At 30.2% G+C, this 24851-nt stretch overlaps 2 protein-coding genes across 4 annotated transcripts; both read left to right on the top strand.

The window, feature by feature from the left end:
- Positions 1 to 2381: 2381 nt before the first annotated feature.
- On the top strand, positions 2382 to 6009 carry LOC140990888 (bHLH transcription factor RHL1-like). Of its 2 annotated transcripts, none has more exons than XM_073460727.1 (7): positions 2382 to 2899; positions 3006 to 3098; positions 3231 to 3371; positions 3440 to 3505; positions 4391 to 4456; positions 4637 to 4705; positions 5457 to 6009. In XM_073460727.1, the coding sequence occupies exons 1-7, from the start codon at positions 2471 to 2473 to the stop codon at positions 5817 to 5819; spliced, it is 1227 nt and encodes a 408-aa protein (XP_073316828.1). In that variant the 5' UTR covers positions 2382 to 2470; the 3' UTR covers positions 5820 to 6009. The 2 variants fall into 2 exon arrangements, with proteins under 2 accessions (XP_073316828.1, XP_073316826.1); XM_073460725.1 differs by having other exon boundaries at positions 2383 to 2899; positions 3210 to 3371.
- Positions 6010 to 15887: 9878 nt separating this feature from the next.
- On the top strand, positions 15888 to 24549 carry LOC140991024 (AP2/ERF and B3 domain-containing transcription factor At1g50680-like). 2 transcript variants are annotated; one of them, XM_073460927.1, is made up of 5 exons: positions 15888 to 16822; positions 17102 to 17275; positions 17366 to 17412; positions 21193 to 21345; positions 23456 to 24549. In XM_073460927.1, the coding sequence occupies exons 4-5, from the start codon at positions 21287 to 21289 to the stop codon at positions 24408 to 24410; spliced, it is 1014 nt and encodes a 337-aa protein (XP_073317028.1). In that variant the 5' UTR covers positions 15888 to 16822; positions 17102 to 17275; positions 17366 to 17412; positions 21193 to 21286; the 3' UTR covers positions 24411 to 24549. The 2 variants fall into 2 exon arrangements, with proteins under 2 accessions (XP_073317028.1, XP_073317027.1); XM_073460926.1 differs by having other exon boundaries at positions 17366 to 17417; positions 21191 to 21345.
- Positions 24550 to 24851: the final 302 nt, after the last annotated feature.

Raw genomic sequence — 24851 nt, 5'->3', positions numbered from 1 at the left:
TATATATATGAATGTCATTTGAACCCAAGACAACTTAGGAATGACAATGGGGTGGGATGGATTGGATATTCGTCGTTAAATCCCCATAGGATTTAAGTCTTAATCGGGCCCCTATACCCGATTATATCTAACTAGTACGAAAATTATCATCCCGACTTTGCGGACATCAAATCTACATCCTAGTCATTATCCTGATTTCAAATAATCTAGAAAGTGGCAACTAGGTAGGCTGGATTTGTCATCATCATATGCGACTTAACGTGAATTAAATAACAATATTCATCATCAGCCTTCAAATATCGGTTGAATTAACTAAAATTTTTTTTCAAATTCACTTAAAAATATTGATACAATAATTCAATTACTTATATATATATATTAATACTATTTAAACAATACAAACTTTTGTAATTAATGATTTTAATAAACAAAAAGTTGAAACGACATAATTATAATGAGGTAACGAGTTGGATAGTAAACGAGATTTAAATGTTATGAATTTGAGTTTTATTTTTTTTGTTAATTAATAAAAAAAAATTATTATTAGCAGTAATAATGATATTATTATCGAGATTTCGAGACGAGTTCAAAGATGCAGATAACATTTTCATACTCGTCTTCAATTTGCTTTGGAGATTTGAAAAATCCACCCGCACCATTTTGGGTTTTTTCCACGACCAGTTAAGTCTCCAAAACTCGATAGTTTTTAAATAGCTTTTTATCATCATTGTATATTTTTCCAGGACAAAATTTGTGCACCTGTCCCACCAAAGGGCACGCCGAAAAACAAAAGCGCAATTTTGGGAGGATGCTATTATGGGGAAAGCAAATTTCAAAATGGGAACCATAAAGGGCCAGTAATGTCTAGGTTTGGTCTTTACAATGTGAACGGGTTTAGACACTATATATACATATACATACACGTAATTTTGATATATCGCACTCTTATCATTCGTATTTATTTGAACATCGATGATGTGACATTCACCTATCAGATATGATGAAACATAGAAANATATATCACACATCCATCATGCACACTTATATCAACACCGATGAAATGACACGCACACACACACACATCATGCACACTTATATCAGCACCGATGAAATGACACACACACACATAATGCTTTACCTCGTCATCTTCATTAAATCGTGTGTGTTAGGTAGTTAAGTGTGCATGAGTGAAAGTAGTATTGATATGAGTGACTTCTTGGAAAGTTCTTATACGTCAAGCTGCTGAAGTTGTGTCGCTTAATTTGACTGGCTAGGTGGTTCGTACAAGAGTGACGCCGGATTTTAATGAGTAATATTGTCTCTACTTGGGACATGACTGATGATAGGAAAATGATAAGACCGATATCTTATAGATTTGAGACAACACCAACAATAGACATGCATCTCCCCATACACATTAATTACAAACATACTCGGACCTGACATGAGTTCAGTGATTTCATCATCTCAGGCTCAGGTCTAAGCTAGAGGCGAAAAAAGATATTTAGTTATGAGACCTAAATTTTTAAGTTCGATTCAAATCTTGAAAATCCCGACTAAAAACATAGAATATAAAAATCTAACATCTACCCCAACAGTGGAACTAAACAAAGCACCAATATGTATTATGATTTACGAAGAAGATTCACAATGGACCACTGTATTAATGTAGGATACGAAAGATCCATATTTTGTGCTGAGAGTATATATAAAGTAGCTAAATCAGATAATTGTTTTCTATATTATCATATATATATTATACATACACACACATATATATTTTTTTATATATTAGAATATTGTGTTGGTTTTGCATAAATTTCATAATCATCCTTGGTACTTATCTGGTCTAAGTTCCGACCATATATATTGGAGCAAAATTTATTCATGCTACCGATTTGGCGTGCATGTTCTGTGTGAAATATAATACAAGAAGATTATATATTGCACATATTTTGTTTCTAATTAAAGTTTTGATTTAGTTATGATATTTATAAAATTAAAATATGATATAAGATTTATTGGTATAAATTTTTTTTATAATTATGAAATACGAAAATTTAAGCACACTCTATCATACCAAATATAAAAATATGAGTAAATAAATAAATTACATTCGATTTTATTTTCTTGAAAGTGTGAACACAATTATATATAATATCAAATGTGTGAGGGTAATTTTTGAAAATGAAAAAAAAATCACCGGAAACTATTTTGGTATTGGTGTTTCGTTCTTAGTTAACAATATAAATATAGATTTATACTATCATTTTAAAATAGCCAATGTTACTGAACACACATTTTAATTTTTAATTTTTAATTTTTAATTTATTGGGAAGTGTCGAAAAAGCCGTGTTTTTGTTATTTATATATTATTGCATCTCGGAGTCGATGGCTTCCATGAACATTCCCAAAATATTTCCGAACCCCTAACATGATTCTCCTCATTTTCTAGCTCTGTGATTTCTCGATGCAACCCACTAGCGGAGAATTGCCGGAAATGAACAATCTCAACCCACTAGTGTCTCTTCACGATTCCCAGATGTCAAAGTCTTCCCACTTCGATCCAACGTCGTCCCACGACGATTTTCTCGACCAAATGTTCTCTTCCGTTCCTTCTTCTGCCTCTTCCTTCCCCTGGCCTGAAGACCACGCGCCGCCGCAGCCATGTCACTTGGAGGACCAGTCGACGGCGCTTTTGGCGTCGAAGCTCAGGCAGCAGCAGATAAGCAACGGCGCTGCCAAGGCTTTGCTGCTTCAGCATGAGTTGATGCTCTCCCGAGGCCTTGCCGTCAATGACCTCCGTTCTCCGTCTGGTGCCGATATTGAGTTTCTCAATGTCCCTCACGCTGATCAAGACGACGTCGTTGACGGTTCCTACTACAAATCTGCTAACCTTGTCAGCCATTTTTTTTGTCAATAATAATTCTTTTCAAATTATTAAAAAAATTGTGCACTTAATTTCATTTATTGTCATCAGCGTAATTGTTGCGAAATGAATGCAGGATCATGAAGCCTCAGTCAAAGCTCTATTCAATGGCTTCACCGGATCAATCGGCCATTCTTCAAATCAGCCTCAACATCTCCTCCATTCCCAGGTGGTTTTTCACACTCATTACAATGTTTTTATTATAATATTCTTTCAATATTCCCTCACATGAACTAGTCGCGATTCTCATTTAAACATTAAATTAATTTTTTTTAAAAAGGGTGGAGCATTGCATTCCCAGAAATTCGGTGGACCGGCGGTGCCGGAGATGAATCAACCGGCGGCCAGCGGTACGAGCGGTGGTGGGACTGCAGGACAGCCTAAGCAGAGGGTGAGGGCCAGGCGAGGACAGGCCACTGACCCCCACAGCATCGCCGAAAGAGTAAGTAGTGTACAGTACAAATTTGTTGCGTATTCTGGGTGTGGCAGTTGAAATTCAATTGTGGGCAGTTACGGAGAGAGAGAATCGCGGAGAGGATGAAGTCTTTGCAGGAGCTTGTACCTAATGCTAACAAGGTAAATTCTTTGTAACTTTAATTAATTAATTAATTAATTAATTATGATTATAAGTTTGGTATCAATCCAACTTTTGGTGTCTTTTTACCAAAAGTTTTGGCCTCAAGTTATTTAAAGTAGATGTTCATATTGTACGTGTTACATGGATTGACCCCGATCGGATCGTGTTTAAAATAAAAGTAATATTTTGAAATAAAAATAATATTTGTCTCACAAAATTTTTCAGTTACACAATCTAATAAGAGTTTTTGTATTTCAGCAAATTTGTGAGACAATCTAATAAGGGTTTTTGTATTTAGACAAAGTTGTGCTTTGTTTAGTAAAAAGTCTTCTTTAAATACTTGAACATTTTTTTATTAACAATAAGAGTGTTGGTAGAATCTCATTATTTGCTAATCAATTCCATTCACATGCTAGCTGTTTGGTTCTAACCACTATCAAAGTTCCAATAAAAAAAACCTATACGTGCGGCACGTGTGTATATGGTGGTTAAAAGGGAATTTGTTTGGTAGTGAAAAGTACGTACATTAACCCATCCTTAAAATTTCTGGGTTGGTGACAAGCATGAATGAGTCTTAAATAAGCAAGCAACATGAATAATGCCCACTTTATAATTTAGACTCACTATTTTATATGAAAGACAAAATGATATATTTACATCATCTTACATTTGATTCGAACTTTATAATAATCGGAGTAAAAAAATAATTATATTACCATTCATTATCTTTCAGTTTATCATGCATCTCACACGACACGAGCCAAGCAAGTAGTGTTAACCTTGTTATTATTTTAGAAACTAATTGGGAAATTTCTCGGGATGAAAAGAGTGGATTATTTTATTATGAGATGAGATTAACAATTGTTTTGGGTAATAAATGACAGACAGACAAAGCCTCAATGCTGGATGAGATCATCGACTATGTCAAATTCCTACAGCTCCAAGTCAAAGTACTTCCTCTTCTTCTTGCTATAAAGAAATGCTTCTTGCTTAATTAATTAGTACGAATACTTGCATTGATTCTTTAGTTGACAAACTGTAATGGGCAATAAAAATATTCAATTACTCGGGTAGGATGGGGTTATTATTAGTATAGTATAATTTTGTATAATTCTTTATGGCCTGGCCAGGTTCTGAGCATGAGCAGATTGGGTGGTGCTGCAGCTGTTAGCCCCCTAGTTCCCGATATCTCCTCCGAGGTTAATTACTTTTGCACTCTGGGAATAATGGAAATCAAATTCCCTTCTCCTATTTTTCATTTTGCATTAGATCATTGAATTCAATATTTCCTTAAAAAAATTATTATTCTGCTTCTTTTGTGGGCTACCAATCCTAGGGAAACAACTCCCTTAGCCTTAGTTGGACGTATCAATTTTATATGGGACATGAGTGTACACCCTTGGCTGTCCGCTGTCCCTCTCAAAATTCTCCATCACCATAACTAAACAAAACCATAAAGCATCACGCGTGCACCTTTTTCTTATAATAAAGCACTCCACTTACGTGTATGTATATTTGTATTTTTAATAGTTGTTTGAGATTACGTAATATATATTTATTCGTAATACAAGTCAAATTCTTATAATAAAGCACTCCACTTACGTGTATGTATATTTGTATTTTTAATAGTTGTTTGAGATTACGTAATATATATTTATTCGTGATACAAGTCAAATTCTGTTTATATTTATAATAAAAATAATATTTTTGAGATAAAAAATAATATTTTTTAATGAATGATTTGATATAATCGTCTGATAAGAATTTATGTGTTTTATTCCGTATTTTATAGGGCTATTAGGAATCGTTTCTATTTTTTGGCCTACAATATACTATTAGTGAATTTTTTATTTTTTTACATATATGTGTAAATTATTATAAATTAAATGAGAGTTTATATTTGGTGAATTGATTCCATATTTTTTAATTAATTAAACTTAAATTGTACAGGGAGGGAGGAATGGTAACGGAACACAAACGGCGTCATCGTCAAACAACGACGGCATGACGGTTACGGAGCACCAGGTGGCGAAGCTGATGGAGGAAGACATGGGTTCCGCCATGCAGTATCTTCAAGGGAAAGGTCTTTGCCTCATGCCAATCTCGCTCGCAACCGCCATCTCCACCACCACATGTCGCACCAGGAGCCACCACCCCTTGGCCTCCGCCTCCAACAACCCACTACTCAACTCCGAGGCTGCTGGCCCCACCTCCCCTAGCATATCGGCTTTGACCGTACAATCCGCCACCATTGCCGCTAACGGCGGCGGGGAAACCTCCCTCAAAGACGTCAATTCTGTTTCCAAGCCGTGAGTGAGGAGTGGGAGTTGACTGTTTTTTTCTCTATTTTTAACGATTTTTCTTTGAAGAAAAGAGCGAGGATGTTACTTTTGAACTCTTTCGAAATTTCAAGAGTCATCGACTCCAACAAATTAAGCAATTTCAACTTATTTTGTATAATGTTTTATATTATTTATTTTCATACATCCATTCATATTTTTTATTTTATTTTTGGATCGTCATTATTAAAATTTCCTTATTACATTGATAATTTTTCCAAAAATAATAATTAGTAATGTTCTATAATTTTTTTTGAATAACTGTTCAATTTTATTTTACCATAAAATTATTGTTTTTATGTAATTAAAATTATTTATAATATATTGTTATTATTAAATTTACGATGTAGCGAACTCATAAGACTTCTACGCGGAGGGAAAGTTGCAATCAGAGTATTCTTAAGGTTGTATTTAAATATAATGAATCTCAGTTAAAAATTTCAAATTTGTAATAACAAATTAATTGTTTTGTTTGAATAAATTTATTTAATAATAGATTTTAAGTACTAAAATATTTATTTTTTCATCAATGTTGTGCGTTTAATTCAAATTCATAAAAAAATGTGAAGTAAATTTAAATCATTTATTCAAACACTTTCTCAAATCCAAATGCAAAATAAATAGAGTGTAAAAAATGAATCCGACTCTCCAACCTAATTAGATCCGACATGAAAATATCGGATTAGGTTGAGGTTTTTAGGTCAAGAGTCAAATCGGATTATACCCTGAAATCAAACCCGAAAAAATTGGGTTTGGTTTGAGTTGACCCAAATTAAAAATAAGGTCATCCATAAACCCGAGCATACCCGACAAACTTATATTTTTTTCACAATGCAAACATCTCAGATGTTTTTATTTCAGGGTTAAATTACTTGTTGCTTGAAAATTTTTTTATTTAAATTGATATTATACATTTTCATCGTGTTGAATTTATTTTGCTAAATATTTAAATTTTCTAAACAATAGTTTCTTGAGAAGGTCTTATGTGAGACAGTTTCACTGATCTATATTAATGAAACGGATCAACTCAGTCTATATTTATAGTGAAAAACAATACTTTTAGTATAAAAATAATTTTTTTCATGGGTTGGATAGTGTAAGAAATCTGTTTCACCAAATTGACGGTAAGACGGTCTAAATGAACTTTTTGTGCAGTTTCATTTATGGAAAATTATTAATTAGACATTTAGACTTCTAAATTTAAATATGTAAGCCCATGAAACATAATAATCATATTTAAGTGAAATTTGTTTATTATCTGTTTAAATTAAAATATTATTAATATATGTTTGATTTTTTATTTAATTATTTTGTTAAATAATAAAAATAATGTTACATAGTAAAATATAATCGGGTTGATGAGATTGGTTCGAGTTGGATAATGTTTTAAATACTTAGTATAATTTTGTTCGATTTGCTTCAAATATTAAATTGAGTAATAATAGATAACTACCGAATTAGCCGCGTGTGAAGTAAACTTATCGTTTATTACTTCTCTTTATTACCGAAGTCGTATCGTTTTTTTACTTCTTATTACCGAAGCCGTATCTAATTAAAAGCAAAGTCTTTTTCCATTCTAGATAGGCATAACCAATTCAAAATCGAACCGATTTCAAAGTAAAAAGTAAAAAAAATTATATTTACTTCATGTGTTTCATGAAAATAACAAAGTAATTAATTGATCATATGTGAGTTCACTAGTTACAATAATTGACAAAGTAATTGATATGTACGACTTCATAATTTTTAAATTGTAGTGAAGTAATTGCGTTCTTTTAATTATGCATAATTTGAATTTATAGAAGTATTTTTATGATATTGCTTCACCTTTTATGTGTAATATAAATATAATAGAACGTGTTTTACTTCATCACAAATTTTATTTAACAAAGTACTTGATTAACATAAACACTATCAAATAGAATTTCCAACTTGGTTGATGATGACAGGATAGAATGAGAAATACAACTGATACATACAAAATTTCTGGAGAACCAAGTACTCCAGAAAGTCAGCAGCAGGAACATGACTATTCACATGCATCCTGCATAAGTGGAGAAAAAATTAGAGTGATTCTCAGAACAAGACAGCAAGTCAGCAGTATGAAAACATAATCAATGAAAAATTCACACCAACTCTATGTAAGGAAATTAGAATCTGATTGACTACTTTCTTAACATAACACATGCTTCTTTACGACAAGCGCGAATTTGGACTAGTTTCAATGGTGAAATGATAGAATGTGTAAATTAAGTCATACATGCTACAAACAATAAACATAATACAATTTTTTTGTATAAAATTCCCATAAAAATATATGAAAAGACACAATACCAAGAAATGTTAAATATCCAGGTGAAGAACAAAAACTTAACACCAGTGGAACATGTACCAAAAAAAGAGATCAAGAAAACAACTTAACTATTTCTCTTTCAGCCACAGAGTCCACTCTGTAACAGTTTCTATTAGATGTACATAGAGTTTCTACCTTGTTCATGCCGCCGGCCCTTGAACCATCAGTAGTGAAAATCGATATAACACAACTTGAACAAAAAACAAAAGTTTAGAATGTGTAAGAACGATGTGTTATATGTTATTGAACAACCTACAGTTAAGACTATGCGGAGACGATGTAACGAATTAGTATTTTTTTCATGTACACTATCAGAAGTATATTTCTGGAAAAGTCTTAAGTTATATGACAAAATACAATTCCAAACAGCCGTTATTATATGCCAACAAAAAATTTAGAAACATATTTTTATTAACAAAGAAACATCAAAATTACTGAATCTTGAAATTAACAGAACAAGAATTTAAAAGAAAAAAAAACTAAAGAAATAGAATTGCATCGGTCCCTTTCCCCAGAAAATATGAACTTGATAGAATGATGAGTGCTTGTTCGAATGGGTTAGGCTTTATACAACAGAAGTGAAGAATGCTCAAAAGTTTAAATAAACTCATTTGGCTTTGTAATTAAATTAACTAAAATCAGTATTAGATTTTAAATATAAACACACAAGAAACTAGGTACAAAAATATCAACATGAACTGGATCAATTCCATAGATGATAAGATGATAAATGTTAAGATTGAGAGTTAGACCTAACTCAACCTTAAAAGCTAGCTCAACGAGGGAGGATTGTTCAAGTCTATATACACAACTCTCAGGAACTCTATCCAACCGAAGTGAGGCATCTTAACAGTAAGTTTTTCAGAGAGATTGATAGATCTCGACTAAAAGTTACCGTATAGGAAAATTATAAAAATAGGCTCGATATACAATTAAACATACTATATTTATAATGAGAATAGAAGAAAGGATATTATATCACTAGTGATACAAACAGACTGTACAGTGGAAGAAAATCAGTAGATTGAACAGATCCATTTGAAAAAAATATGTCAATAAGAGATTAAAAAATATATAAATACTCAGAATTCACATAAACAATCAAAATGAATAAAAAAGAAGGCAATATGAGAGTTACATGAAGTTAAAATCAAATAACTTTTGTATCAAGTCGATTTTCAAGTACCACAGCAGATTTAGAAATCCCTGTGTCAGAAGCATGTTCATCTACAGCTGCCAGGAACATTTTGGTGGCAAATTGCTCAATGTTTCAAGCATAAAGCAGGTTCGAATTACCGCAACAAAAAAATGTTGTTGCCTAATTTATGCATTATGCACATTTATTCTACTAGTTCTATGGTGCATGTCTACATGTTATAAAACACGCAACCTTTATCACCTTATAGTTACTTAGTATACATGGGAAAAATCTTTTCAATATCTTCTCGTGTAAACGAAATGTAGCTCAAAGTCAGAAAAAAACTCCGATACATTTTCCGTTCATTGCTAAAATAATATTAGCTGACAAGATTTATGTAATGTTTAAAGTAAGTATTACAATTTGTTGATTTATATTACTAAATAATTAACGATGTTAAAATGATTAAATATGAAATAACTTGGTCATAATTAATATATAAAGATCCATGAGACCGAGACTTACTAGTTTGCTTTTGGTCGTTAAAAATAAACTAGTTTTGAAATATCAGAGATTTTCAGACGGAGGGTTCTTAAAAATTTACCACTTAATGGGCCATATTATTGTTAATTATAAGACTTTTTATGTATAATGAGTTATTAGGATTTAGGAACTTAGTATCATTAACCCTCAATTTTCAATCCGATCGTTTTTTCTTCTTTCTCACCACTCACTTGTCAATTTTCTTCTTTCTCACCACTCACCAGTCGACATTTTCTTTTCATTTATGTATATATCTTTAATTTTTTCGTAAGATGATTGGTATTTCATACGAATATATATAAACTGTGTTGTGTACAAACATGTCATACGAATATAATAACAATATATATTTATCAAACATTTAATTATATATATGTGTATGTGTGTGTGTGTGTGTATATAAGATTAAGTCCCACAAATTAAATGTTTGACAAATACTATGATTTAGATTTTAAAGGCATAAAGTGTGGTATAATTTTATTTTTTAACAAAAATTTTGCTAACCGTATATAACCGGCCGTATAAACTGAACCGTATTACAAAAAAACCAAACCGAACCTTAATAAAATGATTTGGTTTTGGATTAGAGATATTCAAAATCGAAAATCGAAAGATCGAACCGTTGTAGAGTAAAACCGGACCAAACCGACCGTTATCCACCCGTAATCACAATGTCGATTCCACACTTCGGTAGTTGATGGCGTCACAATATTCATCATAACAATATTTAGGATGATGATAATATTTTATTGGGAAAATCGTATTTAACATATTTTGTATTTTGCAATTTTTTATATTTTATTTTGTCATATTCAGCTTCAATTCTTTATCTTTATGTAATTTTAATCATTTTTCTTATTTAGCGCTGATGTGACACTGACGTATATAATGCAACATCATCATTATAAATAAAAATAACTAAAATTATAAAAAAAATCGAAAAATACAAGACGAAAACTAAAATTTAAAAATCTAAATGAAAAAAATATACAACACCAAAATTACATTTTTTCCTATTGTCAACGCATTAACCTCTCTTTTTCCATATCTTTCACAATATTTTACAACTATTAATCTATATCCATGTATTGAAATTTTAGAAAATTCTGGGTGTATACTTTATATTACACCTAAACTTTAATTTTACATGATGAATTACATAAGTACTCTTAAATCTAATTAATCTCTTTTATTTTTTTTTATTGTCTATTACTTTAAAAAGGAAAATTATTATCTGAGTATAACTTTAAATATAAATCTAATATGACTATACAAATTTTAATCTGATATGCTGCCTTGATTCATTTCCTCTCTTTTCAAACATCATTAAATAATTCCCCACTATCATAATTATTTTTCCACTTAAAATATCTGCATACCCAAAAAAATTAAGGTGTATGTTCCACTTACTTCACCCCAAAGTCCAAAACCCTACCAACAAATCCACAACTTTTTATATGAAAAAGAGCTAAAGAATTAAAAGTTATTATCTATACATATTATAAAAGTGTGAACCAAGGTCAAAGTTTTTCTATTGTGTATTGTCAACTTTGTCCTTAGTTTGTACATACATGAGAAATTTAGTGAGGATATTTTTGTAAAATCAGTTATTATGATCAGGACAAAATTGTCAAACTACATATATGTTAGATAATTATCAAGTTGCCAAGAAAGATGAAACTCTAAAATTATTTGATTTTTATTTTCTTGTAGATGAATTGAACAAACTTTTTTCACAAAAAATATTAATTTGAAAAGATTGAAATATCAAAATATATTGATTTTATTTGCTTATAGATGAAGTGAGAAGAATTTTTAACAAAAAACTTAATTTGTAGATTTTTTTCACAAAAAAGTTAATTTGTAGAAGATTAAAATACCAAAATTCTTTGGTTTTAATTGCTTGTAAATAAAGTGAAAATATTTTTTCACAAAAAACTTAATTTGTATAAGGATATGATGTTAAATATATTTTATTTTACATTAAGTAAGATTAATTATTTTAAGACGAATAATTAAACTAATGAAGCCAAATAATTAAACTAATTTTCTTTCTGTTTTACCAAGGTTGGTGTCATGAAGAAAGTTCGACATTTAATTGCATTTACAAAATGATACAAGAATTATTAGATATAAATATAGATAATCCTAATAAATATTTAGTGGGTATTTATTCTATCTATATTTCTTTATCAAAAAAAAAGTCGACTATTATTTTTTAAAGCCTTGGTTTATTACTAACATTTAACGATATAAAATTGCATAAATATATTTGTATTAATTTTATCTATTTTTTTCTTTTTAAAAGTCTATAAACTATAACAATTATTTTTTATGAGATATTCTTGCAATTAACGAAGGAGTATTTTTATAAGAGATATATATTGACAAAACATTTACAGCTTTTTGTAAACTTAAAAGATATATCTTTGAATGTAAATTTTTAAAATTATGATAAATAAATTTTTATAAAAATTATCCATTAGCATTACTCACTACTTCTCTATAGACAATGTCAAAATTATTTGGTTTTTATTTACTTGTAGATGAAGTGAACAAATATTTTTCACAAAAATATTTGTTTGAATGTGATTTATTTTATTTTGTAGATTTATAATCTTTTGAATGATTTTATCTATGCAAGAAGTTTATCTTTAATTTGGTGATAATATTTTTGTAAAATCAATTATTATGATGATGTCAAAATTGTCAATCTATGTATGTTAGGTAAGGATCAAATTCTCAAGAAGACTGAAACTCCAAAATTCTTTGGTTTTTATTTTCTTGTAGATGAATTGAACATATTTTTTTCCACAAAATATTAATTTGAGAATATTGAAATACAAAAATTAATTGGTTTTATTTGTTTATAAATGAAGTGAAAATAATTTTTTCCCAAAACAATTAGTTTGTAAAATATTGAAAAACCAAAATTCTTTTGTTTAATTTTGTTGAAAATATAGTGAATTTTTTTCACAAAAAAAAAAACATAATTTGTGTAAGGACATGATGTTAAATATCCTTTATATTACATTAATTAACATTATTTAATTTAAAACGACGAATTAAAATAATGATGTCAAATAATTAAATCATGTGGGTTGGTGTCATGAAGAAAGATGATACGAAGCAAGAAGGTTCCACAGTTAATTACATTTCACAAAAATGATACGAAGCATTATCGAATATAGAAGAAAGATGACCTTATAAATATTTCGTGAATATTTATTCTATCTATATTTCTTTATAAAAAAATCCAACTAATTTTTTTCAAACCCTTAGTTTATTTTTAGAATTTAACAATATATGATTAAATACATATAGTTTTACTAATTTTAACTATTTTTCGTCTTTGTAAAGATCAGAAACTATAACAATACTTATTTGATGATCTTGCAATTGACGAAAATGTATTTTTTTTTTATAAAAGATGGATATAAACAAATCAATTATAGCTTTATATAATCTGAAATGACATATCTTTGAAGGTAAAATTTTAAAATTATTATGAATAAATCTTTACAAAAATTTATATTATTCATTAGCATTACTCAATATTTCTCCTTATGATTGATAATAAGAAAGGTAAAAATTATTTGGTTTTTATTTGCTTATAGATGAAGTGAACATATATTTTTCACAAAATATTAAATTGAATATGATTTGTTTTATTTTGTAAATCTATGATCTTTTGAATGAGTTTATATAAGCAAGAAGTTTCTCACGAAAAAAATTAATATATAAAAATTTAATACTTCCAATAAAATAGTATGAAATATAAAAAAAATATGTCGATCATAATATTGAATTTTTGTATTCAAATAATATATTGCATAAATCTGTTATATCACTAAGAGTTGAACAATTTTTGATAAAATAATATCATATTAATTAAATCATATTTTTCAGTTGTCTAGAAGATGAAATAACCAAAATTCATTGGTTTTATTTGCTTGTAGATTAAGTTAAAAGATTTTTTTACAAAAAAAACATAATTTGTAGAAGACTGAAATAACAAAATTCTTTGGTTTTATTTGCTTGTAGATTAAACGAAAAAAAAAATTTCCAAAAAAACTTAATTTGCGTGGAGACCTGTAGAGGCATCAAATAGAGAAGAATATACATTTCTTCTCAAAATGGAGAAAATGATTTAAATAATTTATAATTGAACACATTCAAAATACAAGAAAAAATTTCAATAACGAAACATTAAATGAAAAAAGATATCAGTAGATTCCGAACAACAAGAAATTAAAAAGAAAAAAGACAATTATCAATCATCTCAATTGTAACAATATTGAAATATAAGTAATAGAAGACGATAACAACACAAGAATGAATATTGAGGATAATTAAATTATTGCATAGAAAGATTTTCAGAATCAAAATTATTATTAAAAAAAAGTTGTCCAACAAAAGATTTAAAAAATACAGATATGAAACTGCAAATGATTGATGTCGACAGCTCTATAAGATTTGCTAATGAAAATGATGAGAATATTGTTTTTTTCACAAAGAAGAAAAAGCTGATGACAAAAAAAAATCGTGAAAGCAATAAAAATTGAAAATATAAAATAAGAAAACATTTGACGCAATAATTTAATTTAAGATTTAAAATATATTATCTATATTATATTTTTAATTTTCATAAATCAATAACACATGGTAAAATAAGTGGTCAACGCTATGTATTATAATTTTTTATTCTCTCAAATTTAATTTTAATTATTATTATGATATCAATTCTATATTACATTTTCTCCAATGTCTAATTTATACAAAATTATAAAATTTATTACTAATTTGTTTTTCAACAATTATTAATTTATTTAGATTGCGCTTGAATGAATTGATTTCAAATTCATGGATTAGAATGATAATTTTATTGTTAACAATGAAACAATAGATCAAATATTGAATCTACACATGACTTATTCACATATTATTATTTATATAAAGTAGAATGAATTTCAAATTACATCATTATTGGGTGGACTTGAAATATATCATAATTAACATGAAATACTATTATATATACATGAAATGAGTGGATTTGAAGTTTACGATGTTACTTCACTAAATAACAAAAATACATTTGAATGTATTGAAATCCTTCCGTTCAAGAATAACCTTAGATTTATAACAGTACATAAAATTTTTAAACAAATATCTTTTGCACTCATTTTATAATACTTGTTGTACAAATTATATTACATTGAATTTCCTACGGATAATGTTAAAAGAACTACCAATATATCGTACTGCGATATTTACAACAATTATATCGTGAGATTTTGTTATTGTCTAATGAGATTTTATATTTAATTTATCATGAGATTTTGATAAATAAAATTTTTGTATTGATTTTTTTGTGTTGTAAGAATTATTGTACAAATTTAGTTGTACATGTAGCATTATTCATTATTTATTGACTAAAATAACATGAAAATCATTAATATATAATTTTCTGTAAATTAATCTCTTCCGATCTCATTTCTTTAACAACAATTATCGACAATAGAAATGTATTTTCACGTGCGTCGCACGTGTCTTTACCTAGTTTACATAAAAGTATCATATCATATTTAAACCACAAATTACTCAAATAATCTCCTCATTTATAATTATTATTTTGAATGACTTTTTTTTTGTTGAGAATCTACTTTGAATGACTTTTTTTTTTATTTATTACAATTCGGAATGGGGTAATTATGAATCCCTGGCCTATTTTCACACAAACTTCTATTATATTGTCTCACGAATCAATTTTATCATATGAGTATTAAATCTGAATCGACTCATGAAAAAATATTATTTTTATATCAAAAATATCATTTTTATAGTAAATAAAACGAATCAATTTGACTCTTATATACATAGTTTAAAATCATTGTATCTGTGAATCACAAGTTCTCTTCCAAGAGGAAATTTAACCCACCATAGTGTTGTCCTTCTGGCATCAATTTATGAACCAAAAATTGTTTAAAAAAATCCCAAACAAATTGTGTGCGTCCATCCAAAGTGGGAGAGAAGAAAGTAGTCACATGACATGATCCCCCATCACGACTATTTTCCCTTTTCACCGGCTGTTACTCAATTAGCTATATTTATGGTGACATGCAAAGAGATGAAGATAGATCAGTATTCTCAGCCAAGAACCGGAGAAAAAATGATTTTATTTGTTTTCCTGGAATATTAGTAAATATCGTGGACCTTCTGATTCTGAAACCCTACTCTGTGTGTGTTCTCTTCGGTTTCTGTGGCTGGCTTGGAAGTTTCCATGGTCGCAGAACGCCCTGTCCTACAAAGGGTATCTTTTCGTTATCCAGATCTGTCGATTTGTGATGTAAATTGCGAATCTTTCGTCAAGAAAATTATTGGGGTCTGTTTCTTTGGTGCCGCTTTGGTTGCATAATGGAATTGAACTGACAGAAGAGAGTGAGCATACGTAGGCGATTGTATAAAGAGTATACTTTGGTATTTACGTGTGCTCACTTCTCTTACTGTCAGCTTCCCTATCTATAATTATATGGATTTATTCTGCGGCTATCTATTATGACTACACTGCAACATATACAAGCTCCTATCTTTTTCTTTGGAAAAAGCTGAAACGCAAGGTGAAAGGAGGTTGAAATTAGGGGCTTTAATTCAGATGGATCAAGTTTATCCACAATGCACACGCGGTCACGCTGACAAACTGAAGTGTTTTGCATATATTTTGGGCAAAGAAGAGGAAATTCATGTCAGATTTTTGTGAAAGTTTCTATCCCATTTCTCCTCTATTCACGGCATGTTTATTGATGTGATTGTTATGAATTTTTTATTTATTATCTCTTGCTAAACTCTAATCGTATGATATATAAAATTTATTATTTATTGGGATCGAGCTTTGAGGCGTGACTTTTGATGCTGCTGTTTGAAAGGACGACCTGGATTTGGGAAGGTACGCCTGGTTACTATTCTGCTTTAACGGAAAAAACTTGTGTTTTTATTTGTTCTAGGGCAGTCTGTTAAATTGAATACTTTTAAAACTCCATAATATTTGTCAATTTTTTCCTGTCATTCTGCAACCCAAAGAAAATACAGTGATCTGCTGAAAAATCTCCTCCATTTCCTTCTTATCCTTCTTATCATTTCTCTGTTCAATCCCGGGACAAAATCTTGGGTTTCTTTTAGCTTGATATCTCTTTTTCTTAGATTTGTTTGTTGAATTTTCCTGCAGGGATAAATGTAATTTTACCTTGGCTATATTTTAAGTGACTTCTTCTCTTCTTCAGAGCAAGGATTTTCTTTGTGGTAAAGAAAATGGTTATGTGGCAAGATCTCGGTTTCCTTCACTGGACAGATACGCATACAATCATGACTGTTGACCAGAGAAGAAAATTTCGATGTGCAGGTTAATTATTAGGAAAAGATCCTTTTTTTTTTGTCAATTATTTCTTTAATTACTCAAGTATTTGACTGAAACGATTTTCTTGAATTGCAGATAACATATGGTGCTTTTCATATTTTTAATTTGCTGAAACTTAATTCGTCAGGTACTTTTCATATTTTTACTCTTTTTGTTACAGAAGTTCAGATTCAAAGCTGTTGTTTTAAAAATTCATGAATAATCTGAGAACTCATGTGTGTTGAGTTTATGTTGTGATTTAATAAAAGGAGTTAGATGTTTGATTGAGTTTGTTTGCGTTCTTTCTACTATTTAGTTTGCCATATGTGTACCTTTAATGAATGCCCTTTTCAGGTAGATGGCTGATTATTTATTGTGCAGTATAAATTGAATATTTTTTAAATATGAAATCTTAATCCATATTTCAAAAAGTGAAGTTAATACACACACACACACACAAGCGCGCGCACACAATTAACCGTGCGGATATTGTTGCTGCTTGTCATGCTTTAATTGTCTGGGCGGAAGAAGAAACTCTAAATTGGATGGAATCTGCTAATCATCTTGATAATGCATAGGCTAAGTTTTGACTTGAGATTTCCTTGTCTACTTGATGGATTAGGAAAAAAGTGGCTAAACATTACACATATGTTCCGTTTGTTTTCGATTTTTACATCTTACGAAAATAATATTAAAATAGCATCATAAAAAGAGAGAAAAATGCTACTACGACTTTCCATTGATGTTGCAAGTAATATGAAATTTTTATTTCTCGTGGTTAAACCCAACTGCCTATCTATTTTTCATAAACTTACAATGTTGAATTTAGTAGTAGCGTAGTGTACTCTTTTATCCTTTGTATTTAATCTGAAAATGGTACGAGTGTTAAAGAAAAGTTATGAGGATCAATCCTGGCACCAGTCTCCCTCCACCATTCTGGATTAGTTTGTTTTTCTGAGGAAAAGATTGAAAATTAAGACTATAGCATACGTATTATAACTGTTTATTTGTTATGTTAATTAAAGAATAAGATCATCAATTATGAAGTGAAACAAATTAATTAAAATGAATCTGGTTGATTCCTGGGCTTGAACTCCAAAAGTTACGTGAACTATGAAGATGTCCATTTTAGCTAGTCTTGATCTTACAAGTTAGCAATTTTCGAAATTCGTCATCCCATGCCTTATCCGTAGTTGAAGAAACAAAGGGTAAGAAAACCAAGTGAAATGAAAGGGCAGTCTCTTTTTGAGGATCATAACTGGAAAAAAAAAATTGATATGTGTTTGTCGATTAAAACAGTGACGTTTTCATTTTAGTTTTAAGGCTGAAGATGTACTAACTCATTACAATATAGTTAAAACAAAAAACCGTCAATATGATCTTTTGTTGCACACTTGAGTAACTTTGGACTGCCTTGTTTTATTGTGAGTAGTTGCTTAATAAGTTCTAAGATTGCTATATGTTGAATCTATGTTTGCCTAATATAATGGAATAATTTCATTGATGTTAGTTCCGTGTGTAAACATTTTTATATCTATTAGTTTTGCTTCTTGAAATAAATATATTTTTTCCGAAAAAAATCCTAAATTAAAACATTTGAATGTCTGCCAAAGGGTTTTATCCAGAAAAGAAACCTCAAATTTCTTGTCCTTGAAGGCCCAGTTAACTAGAACAACTACCATCAGATTACTTGGCTTTCTGCAGCAGATTTTGAATTAGAGCAGCCTTCAAGTGACATAAAGTAAAGACGAACCGAGATAAGAAATAGGAAGAGTGCCTTGTTGAGAACCAGTTAAAGTGTATGCAATTACATATGTGCTTTGTCCTAAAATAGTTTGAAGTTGTTTCCACCAAATGTTGAAGGCGATGTTTGCAAATGTTTAAAAAAGTAATTATGGACTTTTCTTTTACGAAGTTTTGCAAATTTGTAGAGAAAAAATTCATTATCATTTTTTAAAATAAATTTGCAATCACTACCGAACTCCATAAGCCAAACTTCATGATCAGAATTTGTTTCCATGTTCTATGTACATTCACTATGAACTCGAAAATATTATTAGCTAGAATTTTTTATCTAGCATCAATTCCATACCTTTGTGGATTTTCCATTGAAAGTTTTACTGCACGCTATCTGATGTCCTCGAGATTTCAATGTAATCAAATAACTTCGGGAAAAAAAGATTTACCTTACCAAGTGTAATTGAGTTGCAAAGCTATATATATATAACTTCTTGGTCTATAATCTGAAGATGGGGATAGCCGCATATTAAGAGAGATCTTTGGTAATCAAAGTAGTTATCTAATTTACAATACAAAAGATTTGATGGGGGAGAGGAGGTACACGGGTAATTATTGACTAGCTTGGTTATGGCTATCAACACTACTATAAAGAGTATGTTTCCGTGAGACCTAGTTAATACTTGTAGTAAAAAATAAATTTTTTTGGATAAAAAATAGTATTTTTTATAGGTTGGGTCGGATAGAAGATATGTTTCGCAAAATTGACTCATAAGACAGTCTCATAAGAGTTTTGTGTACTATAACTCTATTTATAAATGTGGTGAAAGCTTCCATTATTGATGAATTTAGAAACGCTGAATAAAAACCCTTGCTTTAGTTATAACCCTACGAGTGCTAACAGTAACCATGTTTGGTTAAGAAACATTTGAAACGGTCTTCACAAACTCCTTTTAGAAATAGGATTTCGAAATCCAGCATCACCATAAAACAACTTCTGAAGCTCAAATGTTCAGAAGCAGTTTCTGTACTATATGACTAATTGCTAGTGTATATCTCAAGTTATAGTGAGTAATGATGGTGTATTGCAAATCTTTCACATCACACTGGTCCGAGGGGATGCATCGATCGGAAGTTCCTTAAAATTATAGGCTCTTAGGGCCCATTTTTTGCGGTGCTAAAAAGGCCACAATATATTTTTTTGTGCTTAAGCCACTTCGTTCTATGTCGACTGTGCTCGTTTATTGATAGTTGGTGGCCACTAGTGTATCATGATCAACAAATCTAACCTTTTCAACTCCTCTATTGAAAAAATTTTGTGGCTTATGTGGAGTTCCTCAAGTTTCATTGTGGCTAATTTGTATATACAACATTTAATATACTTTGAAGGCATTCACTGCCTTGGTTTAACTTATATGTTAGCAATTATATTAGGACAAATATGAACTTTTATTCACTATTTGCTCAAAATTTTGTTAAACCGCAGCTTTAACTTATCGACTAGATGCTAATTGAAAAAAGAAACTCTAAATCAACCAACACAACAAAGTTCGTTCAATTTTTTTTAAAAAAATGAAAAACATTTCATATCAAATCATATATTCATCAAAGAAATGTGAAGGAACAGATTTTAAATAAAAAAAAATTGAGGATAAGTAAATGACTATTGATCTCCAAGTTTAGTGATAGTCTAGTTCAAATCATTAGTTCATGATGATTCATGATATGTTTTGGTCCTTTAAGTATTCAATGTTTTTGTGCATTAGCTTTAAAGTTTTGGGTATTTTGTTTGATTGTTGATGTGGTGCCCCGCTTACAGGACTCACCAACAATTTTCGGTGTCATGTCAGCATTTTCCATCGACATATCAGTATTTTCCGATGTCATGTCAGCGCTTGTGAATAGAATTAAAAGCCAAAAAAATAAAAATTACTACAGCGATACTAAACTTCTGTTATTTATTTATCAAAACCCAAAACGTACGAGTTAGTGAACCAAAAAAATTATTTTCCATTGGTCTATATGATTTAGGTAGTGGAGAGGGAGGGTTTATAATTTTCTCCAACAAATTGTTATGATATGGTTCAGTTTATGCATGTAAAAGCAATTTATTCTCAAAAAATTTTAAAAGCTTTGAATTTTAATTGCTTTTGTGTATTTTCTTTTATGTGTTTGTGTTTCGAGAGAGATTGAAGAGAATATTTATATTAAGATTGCACAATGGATCCTACTCATTTAGCCTCTTCACTCATAACGAGATGTCCAACTATGGGTTAAAGCATGACTCATTTGGCGTTCCACGTCGCAACCTTCTTGGTCTCTAGTTTGAATGACACCAGGTATGAATTTATTTCAGATGTGTTCAGTGATTTCTTTCCATTTGAGGAATGGTTCTATCCATGTATTTAAATCAGAATTTGTGTCATTTCTGGAGAACATTCACCTTTAGTTTTATACATACAATAAAGGGTTTGCTCTAGAAGACAACTACTTTCCGAGGTAGAGTATAAATTTTAACTAGGAGTTTCTTGTCAAAATGACTTAACTGTATCAAACTATTTTATCTTTAGTGTTGGTATTCTCAATTTTTCCCTTTGTATTTCTTTTTTTGGGGAGTTAAGATTTGATAAATTATCTTTGGTTTACCATTATTTAAAGTGGAAAGGTGATTAAGTGAAGTGGATGATTGGATTTTCAAGTCTTTCGGTTTCATCAATAAGATTTTATGCCATTTTCTTTCGCAATCATTCATAGTTTTCATATTCGCTCATTTCAATTTAATTAATAGAGACTAAAAAAATTTAGGACACTAAATCTGAATGACATATTCTTGTTTTGATGTGTGCCTCTTGTCCTATTTATTTTCTATGTTTTGTTATACATAATCGAGGTTTACCGCATAAGATTTTTTGGTCAGTTGGATTTAAGGCAGTGAATTACTTGGTTTTATTTTGCCATGCCTTCTTCTATTCTTATTATTTTTTCATTCAGATCTTGTAATATAAACGAAATCTATTTCACCGTGTTCAATTTGAAATTCAAGTATAATAATTAAACTTGCCTTAATTTGTTTTTGGGTAGGTCGTATCGTCGTCTATAAAAACATTGCCTTGTATCTGTAAAATTCATGAATAAGAAAGTATCTGTTCAGTAATCAACCTTGACAAATCCTTTCCATTTTTCTCTTCTTTTAGGAGATCGATCGATTCATTAATAGCGAAATCAGGTGAGTGTATAAAGATTTTAGGTATGAAGGGCTAGGAAGATTTTATATTTCATTGTGATTAATCATGTTACAATTTCGAACAGATTATTTCTTTTAATTTTCTGTTCCAGATCAAGCAAGATTGCCTTTTGTCGAATGTTTCGCAGTTTTTATTGGCTTCAAAAAAATTTCCAGATGTTTTAAATTACTCTTTTAGTGTTTATTCGGTTCATTCATGTATGTTGTTTAACATTTGCACTACCCCCACTTCCGCCGAATTCTTGACCGTGCTAAATATATACATCCTTAAATTAATCAATATTCGGAAATTAAATTGTGTATCAATTTTATTTTTCATATCTTAACCAAGTATTTTGGCAGAGTAAATTTTTTTTTTCTGTAAACGGAGGTGAACTCGATCATATATACACGAGTCTGCGTGTTATTATAAAAAAATTTCTTTAAACAGCTTTCTGCAAAACTGTGTTATTTATTCCTTTTTTTGGTATCAATGTAGTTGTTTAAGGTCATGTGTTACGTTTATAGGCATAATGAGTACTTAAATAAGGCTTCTTTCGTGATGACAGAATGCAAACTTCTTGCGCGAGTTTTGGAAACTCGTCTTGAAATTGATCCAACTCAAGCATTGGTATTAGAATATGTCTTTCTACATTGTTTTTGGAAATTATTAATGTTTGATTTTTACCGTTTTCTAATATATTTAGCGTGTGTTAACTATAAGATTATTATGCTTGCTTCCAGGTATGATCTCCCCTTCGTAATTTTATTAATGTTTTGTCTTCACCTTGGAGGTGATGTGCATTTCTCTTTTACTTTTGTGAAGCATTTTGAATCTCAGAGAAATAGAAAAGAATGGATACAGTAAAGTTGTTATTTGTCAAAAAAAATTTATTTATGCTTATAGCAAGCTCAAAAAAAAAATGTAGGGTATGGTTATTGTCTTTCACATTATGCTTATTTGCCTGTATGTTATGTTTGTATGTTTATTATAACATCGACCGTAGCGATAAAAGAGACACAGGTCCTCAAAAAAGGATTTTTCGTGTATATTAATCCTGCATGATCTCGAATGTCCTACATAGACATAGTACTTTGTCATCAGACTTGAGAGGATTTTATGTATCAGATTGAATGCCGAGTTTCCCAATACTCGCAACAACTTTTCCTCAATGAAGATTTGTTCCAAATATCAGTTTCTTGCACTAACATGCATGTTTTACCAGATTCATCATGGAAGAACAGCAAATTTCATTGGTTGTTACATCAAACGCTCCTGCTCCTGTTTCTGACTCAGACAGCAGCATTTACCAGTACTATCCAGTTGAGTATGCGACACTATATGATGCCTCCTGTTTGAAGCCAGGCGTGGTAAATCAACAGAATGGGTACTGGGGTGCATACTTATGTGCCAACAATGAACACATTTGGCTTGGATCTTTTGAAACCGAGGAGGAAGCTGCATTTATGGCTCACAAAACGGCATCCATCGAGTTTTGTGACGTAGACTGGGGTACTACACCACCACAGTTCTGGAGTCAGCTCTCCACTGGTGAAGTCATCAACATGACCATGGACAGCTCATATGATACAAACTTTCCGAATAATTTGATGGCTCAAGTTGAGGAAAAGCCTGATTCGGCAGCTTTGCCCGATACCTCAGGCTACAATTTGCGACGACTTTTCATGAAGGTGCTCACACCTAGCGATGCGGGTAAGCTTAACCGTCTTGTGATTCCAAAAAGGTACGCCGTTAGGCATTTCCCTAAAATATGTGAAGATGAAGGCGTCAACGAAGATGTAGAGGTCATGTTTTTCGACATGTCCATGAAGATATGGAAGTTTCGGTACTGCTATTGGAATAGTAGCCAAAGCTACGTTTTTACCAGAGGCTGGAATGGCTTTTTGAAAGAAAAGTGTTTGAAACCAAAGGATATGGTTATTTTCTGGGCCTACGAGCGCAGCGACGGTATGGATGATGTTGGTAAACTGTATGTTATAGATGTGTTATATAACAACAATGCTGGAGATGTCACCGACAACGGTGGTCCGTCGGAAATGCTGATGGGGCAGGCTGGTGACGGTGGTCTGCATGGAAATGAAGAAATTGGGAGAATAGATGCACAGCATGGTGGTTTTGAAGAGAAGGGTGTCAAACTTTTTGGGGTGAATATTATTTGAAGTGTTTGTTTGATCATTCACAGGAGCAACACCAACTACTTTAAAATAAATAAATTGCTCCATACAATATGAATTTTATAATAATAATAATAATGTTGTGTATCTGCATAATCTTTTTTCTCATCAAAAATCTTTTTTGCTCTCAGATTTGTACACTTTTCTTTATTCAGTAAGCTATCATTTTTAATCAATTCTTTCCTGCAAATATTTGATTATATTATTATTATTATTATTATTATTATTTTCCTTTGGAAAATGAACTCAACTCCTCAATTATCACTTATTTCCAAATCTATTTTCTCGTTTATTCTATCTATCTTTAAATTCTTGTCTTCTATTTTTTTTAAGATGTTAACATTTAAAATTTTTCAATATCTCACTTCATTTATTTTGTTCAAAACTAGTAAATTACTAATATATATTGAAAAAGTTCACGAGTTT

Source organism: Primulina huaijiensis, chromosome 13, assembly GCF_012295235.1.
Source record: "Primulina huaijiensis isolate GDHJ02 chromosome 13, ASM1229523v2, whole genome shotgun sequence".
NCBI classification, from domain to species: Eukaryota; Viridiplantae; Streptophyta; class Magnoliopsida; order Lamiales; family Gesneriaceae; genus Primulina; species Primulina huaijiensis.
Note: the sequence above shows the minus strand (reverse complement) of the source record. Positions and strands in the feature narration are given on the sequence as shown.

Coding starts and splice junctions, on each gene's coding strand:
- LOC140990888 (XM_073460725.1), top strand. CDS start 2,471: ATGCAACCCACTAGCGGAGAATTGCCGGAAATGAACAATCTCAACCCA. Junction 3,372..3,439: donor CCCACAGCATCGCCGAAAGA/GTAAGTAGTGTA, acceptor AATTGTGGGCAG/TTACGGAGAGAGAGAATCGC. Junction 4,706..5,456: donor TTCCCGATATCTCCTCCGAG/GTTAATTACTTT, acceptor TAAATTGTACAG/GGAGGGAGGAATGGTAACGG.
- LOC140991024 (XM_073460927.1), top strand. CDS start 21,287: ATGACTCATTTGGCGTTCCACGTCGCAACCTTCTTGGTCTCTAGTTTG. Junction 21,346..23,455: donor TCTAGTTTGAATGACACCAG/GTATGAATTTAT, acceptor ATGTTTTACCAG/ATTCATCATGGAAGAACAGC.